At 41.6% G+C, this 12,152-nt stretch overlaps 1 protein-coding gene across 1 annotated transcript; it reads left to right on the plus strand.

Moving 5' to 3' along the window:
- The first annotated feature begins 228 nt into the window (after positions 1 to 228).
- Positions 229 to 6,451, plus strand: SLC35E3 (solute carrier family 35 member E3). Its single transcript, XM_064419464.1, has 5 exons — positions 229 to 690; positions 779 to 889; positions 2,408 to 2,566; positions 3,480 to 3,562; positions 3,960 to 6,451. The coding sequence occupies exons 1-5, from the start codon at positions 301 to 303 to the stop codon at positions 4,144 to 4,146; spliced, it is 930 nt and encodes a 309-aa protein (XP_064275534.1). The 5' UTR covers positions 229 to 300; the 3' UTR covers positions 4,147 to 6,451.
- Positions 6,452 to 12,152: the final 5,701 nt, after the last annotated feature.

The following is a 12,152-nucleotide window of genomic DNA, read 5'->3' on the forward strand; positions in this document are numbered from 1 at the left end:
TGTACGCGTTTGTGGGAATGCCCAGTCCCGTTGTGGAGCGGTACCCGTGGCTTGGAGCCGAGGTGCCGGGGCTGTTGGGCAGCAGCTGGGGGCGCACACCCTCTCACCCACACCCACAGTCTCACACGGAGTGCCGGCCCCCGGCCCTCCCCGCCGCCGGCCGGGCGGGCGGAGCCGTTCGGGGCGGGCGGGGCCACCGGAAGGCGCGAGCCCACGTGTCCCGGCGGGCGGAGCGGGGCGGGGCGGGCAGGCGGCGGCGGGCCCGGCCGGTGCGCGGGCGGCCGCCGGGCTGCCTCAGCCATGGGCTGGCTGCCGGCGCAGGGCCGGCTGGCGGCGGGGCTGCTGGTCAATCTGGCCGCCTCCATCTGCATCGTCTTCCTGAACAAGTGGCTGTACGTGCGGCTGGGCTTCCCCAACCTCAGCCTCACGCTGGTGCACTTCGCCATCACCTGGCTCGGCCTTTACCTGTGCCAGGCGCTCGGCGCCTTCTCCCCCAAGAGCCTGCAGCCCGCGCAGGTGCTGCCGCTGGCCCTCAGCTTCTGCGGCTTCGTCGTCTTCACCAACCTCTCCCTGCAGAGCAACACCATCGGTACCTACCAGCTGGCCAAGGCCATGACCACGCCGGTCATCGTGGTCATCCAGAGCGTGGCTTACGGCAAGACTTTCCCTCTGCGGATCAAGCTGACCCTGGTGAGCGGGCGGCGGGGCCGAGGGGAGCGGGGAGGGGCGACCCTGAGGGCGACGAGCCTGCCTAAAACCGCCGTGTCCCCCTGCACAGGTCCCCATCACGCTGGGTGTTTTCCTCAACTCCTACTACGACGTGAAGTTCAGCGTTCTGGGGATGGCGTTCGCCACCCTGGGCGTGCTGGTGACCTCGCTGTACCAAGTGGTGGGTAACGAGCGGCGCCGGGGGCCGTGCGCTGCTTGGGCTCCCGGATGCTGCCCCTTGCTGTCATCGCCCTAAGTAGCGCCCAGCCCCCCAGGAACCCTTCCGTGCTCCCTTATTTCTTTTTTATAAGCCCCACAAAATTATGATAATCCACTGTAACTCCTGGCAAATTAGGAGACAAACTCCTGATCCTCCTTGCTGCTAAAAATTGGGGTTATATTTATCACGTTATCTTTAACGTGAGCGTTATCGCTTTAGCGGTAAAACTCCTTTTTTTCTAGAGGAAACAGATGTTCTCCTTGCTGAAGCAAGTGCCTTGCATTTTTCCCTAGAAAAGATGTTTTCCAGTCCTTCAATCCCATGGTTTATCCTTGAGCTATTTGCATTTTATCAGTTTCCTTCTTCAGTTTTGACTTTATATATTCTAAGGTGTTTTTTTAGAGGATAGATTAATGCCTAAATGCACAATACAACCTTTCTGGACAATTATGATTTCAAAAATTGATATGTCCAAGGACTGCCTCAGCCCTTTCTACTGTAACATTGTTCCAATAGCTCACCCGATTTGCTATTGACCATGACTGTAAGAGCCTCCTAAATTAGAAACTCCTGTCATGTCAATGTGATAGATTTAAACGTGAATTTCTTTCAGGAGGTGTACTGTGCCTCAGAACAACAACAAAAAAAAGTGAGGCTCTTTGACCCATAGTGTGTAAGATGATAAATAATGGTCTCTTGACCTGTTTGGAGGCAGGAGGAGGAAAGAGTTGCTGTGTAATAACATAGTGATGATTTGATTTGTGTACTGGAGAAATAATGGTACTTGGGTAAAACTATCTAGATTAAAACATGGGAGCAAGTTTATATGCCAGAATCCATGTTGCCAGTTAATGTGATTTGAGTAAGTATTAAATGTCAGTTTTCAGCACAAGAGAAAAATGTGTCCTTTTGGGTGTAACATCTGTCTTCGTAGCCATAGATAAGTAGTATTTCTTGAAAGCATGCAACCTTAAAAATTGAAGTTTGAGTCAGTTATAATCAATATTGAAATTAAATCCATTAAATCTGGAATAAACTGACAAAAGAAAAATGTGTACTGGTTTTGTTAGCTGGTATGTAGAGGAAAATGAGAAGAAAGGATCAGAATCCAATGCCTGCTTAGGAAAGGATACTCAACTCCCAACACAGGCAGGATCTGGAATTTATACAATAAAGGGGAGCTGCTATTTTCTCCACAACCTATTTGTTCTTCCTCAAGTAAGATAATTTATCCCCAGGCTATGGGAGTTGAGGCACTCTTTTCACTGCCCCTGCATACAATTTTCTCCTGGCTTTTTCACTTGAAAGAGACAAACACATGGGGCCTGCACTGAGGCACAGGTGAGGCTCAACAGCCTGTTTAAGTAGTATTGTCCACGTGAGACTCCCTCTGTGTTAGTAGCCAGTTTGCTTTTGCTCAGGTTTTTCAGTTTATGGGGTATTTTCCTCATGTTTAACAGCTTTCTCTTTTGGTTTTAGTGGGTGGGTGCTAAGCAGCATGAGTTGCAGGTAAACTCTATGCAGCTGCTGTACTATCAGGCACCAATGTCCTCTGCTATGCTGTTGTTCATCATACCCTTCTTCGAGCCAGTCTTTGGAGAAGGGGGAATTTTTGGGCCCTGGACGCTTTCTGCTGTGGTAAGGCTTTTGTTGACTTTATTTAAATAATTATCACTGATGTAGTTAAATTTGATAATAAGATCTGTTTGTTTGTGGAACAGATTTTTGTACAGCCATTGTCTGTGGTGAGATGAGAGGGACGTGCAGGACAAAAAGCTCCTTGCTGAGTCTGCCTTGCTTCCTCTGAAAGGAGCGAGTCTGTCAGTTGATTAATTTCCCTATTCTTGTTTCTATTTAGAGGGCATCTCAACAACAGGAAAATCTATCAAAATCCAGAAGCTTCCCCTAGTGTATGAAGTGCCCTATTTCTAGCTTTGTCTGTCCGCTCAGAGAAGGACACTCTCAACTTCTCTTCTGTGGAAGGATGCCAACATTGGTTGTTCTCTAGAATTAGTAGTTTATTTTCACCAAGAAGACTATAGTTTCTCTCAGTATCCTTCTGTCCAAAAAAGAGCCAGTGACATATTCTTACTCCTGCTGATTGTGCCCCTCAGTGATGGGTCATTTCTTGTAGCATTGTATTTTATGAATGGATAGCAAGTATTCACAGTAATAAAATCAGATATTTTGCTAAAATAGTTTTTACTGTGACCATAAATAAGACTGTATCTCAAAGAATACAACCTCTCTGTGAATGAGTATCCAAGTTTTCCAAATCACTCTTAAATGTTCAGCAAGAGTAAAGGAGAAAAGGCCTGTGGCTCTATCAGTGTATATTTATGAATGTCATAAATATACATGTCACTGAGCTGCTTATACACATCACCAGTGTCTGTACTGATTCAAAACTGTTTCTATTTTTGTTCTCCATATGTTTCTCTTGCCTGATATTTTGCATTTGAAAGTAAATGAAACTAAATAAATAACCTGGAATGTATCTACAAATTGCCAAAAGCAAGTCAGATTAGTGACTGTGTCCATTAATCCACAGATAATGGTACTGCTGTCTGGAATAATAGCCTTTATGGTAAACCTGTCCATTTACTGGATCATTGGAAATACGTCACCTGTCACGTATCCTTTGTAACACTGGTTCTTTCTCCTGTCTCCAGATTAATTATGCTGGAATTCATTTGGGCTGATTTATGTGGGAAAATTGTTCAATAACCTTCCTGGTTTGAGATTTGTATAGGTGATGGCTGTTCATTCGCTGACCTTCATACCTGCAAGGAATATTAACTCACACTTTGGCTGCCTTCAGGAAGTGTTGGCATGTCCATCAGACTGCAGTGAAAAGGGCTGAAAGGCTTTTGGTGGAGGTAAATACAGCCACAGAGGTTGGGAAAACTGTATGAGTTGAGTCAACACAGTGTTCCACTGCATGCTTCGGGTGGAACTGATGAAAATTCCAAGTGTTTCTTTGTACAAGAAATAATACTGGTATTGGCTATTATCCTTAACAGATGTCTAGGTATAACATGTTTGGACATTTCAAGTTCTGCATCACCCTCCTGGGAGGGTGCCTCTTATTTAAGGATCCACTGTCTGTTAACCAAGGCCTTGGGATTCTGTGCACACTGTTTGGCATCTTGGCCTACACCCACTTCAAGCTTAGTGAGCAGGAAAGCAATAAGAGTAAATTGGCCCAGCGTCCATAGAGCAAGAGTTTCTGAAGACTGTTGTGAAGGAAAACAAGTATTTAAATATGCATTGATTTTAGAATGCACAAAATCGCCTCATCCACTTAGATCTATGGTTTTAGTTTAAGTTCCAGAATTGTTATTCTGTAACTAAACCAAACGAACTGAAGGATGTAAAATTCTGGGGTTTTGCCATCTCAGTCTGTCCTATCGTTTTCATTAAATTAAAACACTAACTTAAAAGACAAAAAGGCACACTTCAAATTGCTGTGGAAATTGTATTGAAGTAATTACATTTTTTGCATACCAAATGAGATCATGATGGCTACAGTTATAGTACAGAGAGAGAGAAAGAAAAGGAATCCTGTCTCTGTGATCAAGCCAGTGTTGCCATTGTGAAGAGATTTGGAGGCACTTTTATGCAGATGTTTTGGTGTGTAGTGATGCTTTCTCATTTTTGCCCGATGAACAATGAAGAGGGAAACATACTTTGCCCAGTCATTTTAAAAAAAAGGCTGCCACACTCATTCCTATTTCTTGTGTATGCTATCTTATGTATGGCTTCAACACAGGGATAGATTTTTAGAATAAGAAAGTAGATAAAATTACAGGTGAAGAGAAAAGCAGAAAACTTAAAGCCACAGGCCAAGCTGTGGGGAAGTAGGAAATTGGATCTAAACAGTTCATCTTAATTTTTTCTTTTAATCTGTCAGGACATTAATGAAGTAATTGACGTTTTGAAAAATGTTGTTATTGCTTTATAATTTTCTCTGTGCCAAAACCAAGACTTTACGCAAGATCTTGTAAATACCTGTGAGCCTAATAAAATCTCTGGTTTTGTGATAGTAACCAAATGTTTTGCAGCCCTTGCACACAGACACCCATGGTAAAAAATATTTTCAAGAAGGCTTTGGAAAGGTCACCGTCTTAAGGGGTGTGAAGGTTGCCCAGTTCTCTTGCCTTCAGCACCACGTCCCTTGCTCCCACGCCTTTCCCCAAGAGTTACCTTGGGTGGGATCTGCAGGTTTGTCATCATTTGTCATCTCTTGTTGTCTGGGGGAGAGGCCCAGGGGCTGTCTGGACAGTGCTGGCTGTGAGGCAGCAATTCCTCAACAGACAGTCCTGGGAAATGTATCTGAATGACTGAAGAGTGCACGGTGGGACCTGCTGCTCTAACTAAAAAATGCTTTGAAAATTATTTTATGACAGTATCAGGCACTTATTTTGACAACGTGGATGGAAGAAGCTCAGTGCTGTTCTAGTTTAAAAAAGGAAAGAAAAAATAACTGCTTTCTGTAAATCTGGTGAGAACATATGTTCACTAGATTTGCAGGGTTAGAATTTAATTGCAGTATCTTAATCCTTACATGTTGGGGTTTGTTTTGTCTTCATCTACCTCTATCAGATTTAAAGAGGGCAATTGTGTGAACAAAACCAAGCATTTAAGTTGTGCAGCCACTGACAGAAGTAATATTTTGTGCCTCTAAGTTTTTTGCAATAGAGGCAAGAAGTCTTCATGTTGGAAACAATGCAACTTTTCTCAAGCTTGTTTATTTATTCTTTTACAGAGTTACTGATTTAAGAAAAAGTTACTTCTCTGTGTAACCTAAGTTTATACGGTAACAATCTATATCATTTCAGAGTTACAAATACCTGAAAAATTTTACATCTTTACCAACTCTTTCTTGGACATTGTACTGGTCCAAGAATAAATTTTTTAATACAGTTTTGTAGATCTCTATAATTAGTTTAAAAAGACAGCCTGGTCTACTGAAAGATGTGTTCAGATGGTCAAGCTCTGGATGCATATCCTTCAATATGTACGCTGAGAAAGCCATTTGCATTAATTTGTGCTGTGCACAAGTTCTTTTGAGATGTAGATAGACTGCAAAGCAACAGCTAGAAAGCAACTGAATTACATGCCTGTATGACAAAAATATTTGAGATGAGATGGATGTAAATATATATATGAAGTGGTAGAATGAACTAAACAACCATGCCTGGAAATATAAAAGACTCCTTAAGGAGAGGAGCAGATCTGCAACAGAAAGTTAACGGCATCATTTAAAAAGTACATTATAAATATAATCTGGTGCTGGAAGGTGTGTGTGAGTCATTTAAGTGATGTGATTTTTTTTTTCATGCATTCAAGAACTCTTTTGAGATTTACTTCTTGTATCTAATAAATAAACTATCTTGAATTTTGTCATATGTTTCAAAATATGAAATCCAGGATGCTTGTGTAATTGTGGGATAAATAGATCTTTGTATGTATTGTTTCTTTGGATACCATGTGTAGGGTGGGAATAAATTTTTAATCATTTGTTTGATTCCTGCTTATTGCAGAAGAGAGGAGTTGTACTTGTCTTTTTTTTCATTTTCTGTTTGAATTACATGACTTTGGGGGTCTAGGTCTATAAGACAAAATGGTACCACATGGATTTCTGTCCATATGAATACAACAGGGAGTTTGAACTTTGTGGACTCATGGCACAAATGAGGAAAAATAAGTGCTGAGGTAAAACTGGAGTCTTACAAAACTTACTGATATTTACTTGCTTATTCTGGTTTTCACTACATCACTTGAGTGTGTTTTCCTGCTAACTATGTGTGTTTCAATCAGTTTTGGCTTTTCTGAAAGAGAAATCCGAGACTTGCCTTCTTCAGCAACGTGTAGTCATCTCCCTGTGTGAGCTGTTGCAATTGAGGCTGTACCATACATGCCCTAGTGTTTGCTTTCTGCTTTTCATTTTACTTTATAGTCATACTTTGTATGACTAAACTGTGGTAAACAGGGTAGGCTTTGCTCCTTTTCTGCCATGCAGTGCTTTGCTACATTGATGTAGTTCAAATGGAACTGAAGATACCAAGATGACTTTTAAAAATGAGGGCAAGTGATTCTGGCTAAAATGTGAGTGACTGGTACTGCTACAACTGGTGGTAAGTTACCTAATCTTGTCCCCAAAAACACTTTAGAACAACATCCACAATGTTTCCCTATTTTCCCCAAAGCAGTAGAAAGTATGTCTTCATTTAAGGGATATTCAGTGTAAAGCTTTGTCTTGCCTTTAACTTTGGTAACTTGGCTCTTGTTAGACAGCTTTTGCATTGGGTTTTGTACAACTGGCTAAGTTCTCTCAGGCTCTGGGGCAGAGTGCCAGAGGAGTTTTCCTCTGGATGGGTGAACAGCTACTCTCTCAGGCTTGAGGTTGAAGGAGCGTGGTTTGCTGCTGTTACATGTATGAAAAGGAGGTTTGTCTTGCAGGAAGTGTACAACGTTCAGGACAGAACTGCAATTCAGCAGGACTGTATCCTCTCTCTGTCTCATTTCATGAAATGAATACCCAGCAATGGTCTGGGGCTAAAGGAACATTAAAACTTTGTTTAGGCTACCCTAAAAAAAGATATTTTATTAAACCTTTAAAAAAATTAGTAGTAGTCAATACTCGGTAAATATTAATGTAAAATCTCATTTTTCTAATGTCTTCTAATATAAGAGTTTCAAAAGAGTGATTTTTAACATTTCTGAGTTGAGCTAATGTCTAACCCATATCTAGTTTGTCAAATCTGCAAAATCTGTCCAAAATGCTGGGTTTGATAGCTGGCTGTATATGTCAGTACAGCTGGGCTGCTGAGGAGAGGCCTGCCCTTGAGCACTGCTGGACACTGGCACACTGTTCAGGTGTCAGCAGTGACTACAAACATCTGGCCTGAAATTCACCAGTGTACTTGGGAAAGGAAGAGGGCTCACTGATTGGTGAGAGCTTTTTAACTTCTGCTTTTTATGTTCCTGCTTTTAACAATAGGCTTGCAGGTTAAGGTAATTCAGAGAGCAGGACTTAGTCCCTCCTATCATCTTTCACACTGAGATTTTTCTTACAAGATGTCAGTTTTGCTTCCAGTTAAATAGTTATGTCTTACCTATATTATGAAACAAATAGAGTTGGATTAAAGACTTGCAGGTGTTTGTGTTAAGGGTTTTTTTCTTCAAATTTTATTTTAGGCTTTCAAAACCCAAATTCCCTGTTTAACAAGAAAACAAAAAAGAATATTATTTTAACAAATGAAAAGCTATTGTGTATATATAGTGGAAATATGTGTTATGTTTTGCAAAAGAATTTCACTCTTTTAATTTTGAAGATGCAGCTCTTTGTTTTCCTACTGTTACAATCGAGCAGCTGAGAAGAAGCATTGGCTTTTCTCCTTCATGCAAATTCACTTTCTTCCTGCAGGTGCTCTCCCTCTGATCTCAGTGTCAGTCTTCCATTTGACAGCTCAGTTGTTTCAAAGATGATTGAGGTGTCAGCTGCAGAAGGTTAAGAATACAAAGGAAAAAACTATCAGCAGGAGCTGATATAATCTTGGGTGATGAGAAATCCTACTGTAAGGCATAGAAACATCTTACCAAACAGGCCTGTGCTAAACAGCACCGAGGGGTGTGGGTTCACTCCAAGCAAATACTGCAGAGAATGCAAGAGCTAGATTGTTTGCATTCTTACTGTGCTGTAGTAGTTGACAAATTTAGTATAAAGTAATTTTTAATAATATAAATATAAAAATATCAATACCATAAAAAAAAGGTGGATTCAGACAGTATAATATTTTTGCCAAGCTTGTTCCACAGCTTGTTCCCTTGATAGAAGGGAGCTATTGTTGTTTTTCCCCTGCTCCAGTGGTGCTGGGCTTGGTGAAGGAGGGTTTGTGTTCCTGAAAGCTGCTCTGCTTTTTTTCAGCTGTATCAGCTGGTCCAATGAAAACATATCACCTCTCCCTGTAGGGCTTGTCTCACTGAAGCTGCTGTTTCTGCTTACACCCAGCTGACGTGGATCGTTCCCGTCTTCCTTCTGTGTGTAAAACTACCTGAAAGGTCTAATGGACCTAATGATTCTGCTCTGTGATTCTGTGACCCTGGGGAGTGGAACATACTCCACTGCCTTGAGTAGCTGCAGTGTCCAGTCAGCAGTAGGGAATCCAGCCCAAGGGGTTATAGTTACAATCTACAGTACAAGGACTAAAGAAGGGAAATGTGATCCCTTTTCATTGTTTTAGTTGCCACACAGTTTCTAATATTTTCCAGTTTTAATCTTTGTAATTTCTCTTTAGGAGGTGCATATGTAAGCTCCCTTTTACTGTTCCAGTCTGTCATTTCTGTATAGTTATGATCCAGTTTATGGAATTCTGGAATTGAGACAGAAATTGTATCATTGCTTACATAAATATATTGACCTCCCCCACTGTTGCTGACTTTACATAGGGGCCCTTGTCTGCCTTCCAATCCACAAAATCTTCCTTGCCTAAAATACAGGAGGAGTCAGGTTAACCTGAATTAAGAGGTAATTAGTCAGCTCGGGAATTGCACGTGCCTTCCCAGCTGCACTTGCTCAGTATCAAACAGGCACAATGTGCTGCCTTTATAATGGATAGGCAGGAACAGACATGGGCAGATTAAACATAATGTAATTAAAGTAAATTACATATTTAGAAGAAAGTAGGAGGAACAATCCAAAGGCTCCTTGGAGGACTGGCATTGCAAAGATGTTTTCTGATCTGTGGCTTCACTGGAACATGAATACAAGCCATTCATTTGAAGGCATGTGGTTATATTCGAGGAGTTCCAAGAAGTCCAGCATGGCTGTGTGGGTAACATGCACATGCAGGATGCACATGCAGGCTAGGCAGTGTGTCTGCAGAAAAGAGCAGGATTATTTTTAGAACCATAGATGGCTGTGTCTCATCCAGGAAGTGCAGGGAGGAGATCTCTGGTTGAAGCAGAGCATAAGAATGTAATTTTTAATTACCTTGGCACAAAAAACTGTTGTGTTTTCCTTTCTTACTAAGCAAAGACTGAGAAGCAAACTTGTTTAAAGGAGCTGTGTTCTGAAGCATATGGAATAATCATGGATACTGAGATCATAGAATTGAGGTGGTTGTGATTAAAAGGAAAAAAAAAGTGAGACAATGGATTAAGAAACAACTGAGAAGAGTAAACAGCACATACACATTTAGGCAGGTTTTTAAATATAAGGTCTAAATTTAGATGCTTAACTCCACAATTAGGCAGCTCAATAACAGGGCCAGATTTGTCAGTGTGAACTTCTTCCCTTTCAAGAGTATTTGATAGAGAATGGCATTCGCTCAGCACTTCCAGAAAGGAAGCTGCATAACTGTCAAGTTTGACATTTTTTTTTTGTTTCCAACTAAATTTGGTATCCTACTCAACCAAGAAACTTGAGTCCTTGTTCTGTTTCCTTACTCTGCCCACAATGTTTTTAATCCTCTTACTCTCTGGGGAAAATAAACCAATTGTGCACTTTATTTTCTAACTAGAGTGACTGAATGGGTTTTGTTTTGCAATACACCAAAGTTGTGTATTAAAAACTTGGATTCAGATCTTCTTAATCAAGCCTCTCTCTTTGAGCTGAATGGAAAAAGCCTCTCCAGCTCCTATTATGCAGCATCAACTGTTGTGAAATACATGCTTCTCTCCAGAGAGTCCAAAGCAATATTAAGGTCTGGCATCCAAAGTGGTTTACTTGTTAAGTGCATCTCTTGTGGTGGTTAGTCAGAAACTGGTTTCCTTTTTGTTAATCCAGCTGAGAGAAGAAACTGACAGTGGTGATCAAACGCCCTCCAGGAAATTATGATACATTTTTGAAAACACACAGTCTTGCTTTTCTCACTGTTAAGGTGGTCCTTCTGATCAGGATTAACAGTGTACCAATGTTTTTCAGCTAGTATCATTCTCCAGAGATGTGATAATTTTTTTTTCTCAAACAAAGCCTAAGCAAAACTTTTCCATAAAGCATTTTCCAGTTCATTAATAACTTTGTCTCTATTGCATGGACATGTAAACTTTAATTCTATACCCCTGAACCTACAGTCTCAAAGAGTTGAGCTGACAGCAGTGTGAATGGACATGTGGGAGGTTGGCACTGAGCTGGGATTGCTGAGCACCTGCACCAAGTTAGTTTTATAGAACAGATGCCAGTTTGCAGAACCAGACCATCCAGTATTTGGATGTCATTCAAACCTCATCTTGGATGCTGAAGACAAAAATGTAAATTCAGAAACTTTGAGAAATTAGCAGATATAGTTGAAGACACGCTCCTAGCACACATTATGTGAGATGGCAGCATCAGTGGAACATCATGTTCCTGCTTAAAGGCACAAGTCCCGTGTCTCCCCCTGGACCCAGCTTGGGCTTTTGCTTCGGCCCCTTGATCTGCCTGAACTGGGAAGATTCTATGGCCCTCTGCTAGGCAGAATAGCCAGGACTGGCTGCAGACCCTACCTGAGCGGGCAGGCAAGTTTTCGTGCTGGGAAAAGGGGGAAGGGTGACACCACACGGCTAGGAGCAGGATGGAGGGAAGCGGAGCAGGCGGCAGGCGCCTCTTTCCACAGCCCGGATGTCAGTCCACGCCGGACTCAGAAGGCAGGTTTTGAAGGAGGATGTGTCACACATAAAGGAAATGGTGAGAAAACACTCTTTTCATGTACAGCTACCAGCTTCTCAGATGGAAGCCCTCACAGAGGCTCTTAGCACTCAACATATTTATGAGCCTTTAAGTGGTCTTGAAGTCTGGGAAAGTGGCTCTGCAGCCTCCTGTAGACTGGCAGTTCTCTATTCCCCTTGTCCTCCGTACAAAGGGAGGATCTTTGGAACGTAAATTGGGTGTTGATCCTATTTTTCAGTGTGCTTTATTTAGCTGAACCAGTCTGTGCTGCATCATCTATTTCTGCTTCTTTGATAGCCTATGGTAATTGACTGTGTATAACACAAATCACTGGGATATTATTTATAAAGGCTGGTTAATTTTCTAATCAGTTACTTGTCCCTAAGCAAGCCAGGATTTAAATGCTTTCAAGTTAAGTATTCTTGGCATTTCCATTGAATGTAAAAGTACAATAAGCAAGTCCCCTCATCTTCGGAGCTTCCTTTTAAAAATGAATGTAAATCAGTGTATGCAAAGATGTCTGAGGAAATTATTGTATGATGTGATGTCCTTATTGTCTGATGAGATTTA

The sequence above is a fragment of the Passer domesticus genome, chromosome 5, assembly GCF_036417665.1.
Source record: "Passer domesticus isolate bPasDom1 chromosome 5, bPasDom1.hap1, whole genome shotgun sequence".
NCBI lineage: Eukaryota > Metazoa > Chordata > Aves > Passeriformes > Passeridae > Passer > Passer domesticus.

Excerpts from the sequence above, each read along its gene's own strand:
- SLC35E3 (XM_064419464.1), top strand. The coding sequence starts at position 301 with ATGGGCTGGCTGCCGGCGCAGGGCCGGCTGGCGGCGGGGCTGCTGGTC. Across the intron at positions 890-2,407 it reads TGACCTCGCTGTACCAAGTG|TGGGTGGGTGCTAAGCAGCA; the intron begins GTGGGTAACGAG and ends TTTTGGTTTTAG. Across the intron at positions 2,567-3,479 it reads CCTGGACGCTTTCTGCTGTG|ATAATGGTACTGCTGTCTGG; the intron begins GTAAGGCTTTTG and ends ATTAATCCACAG.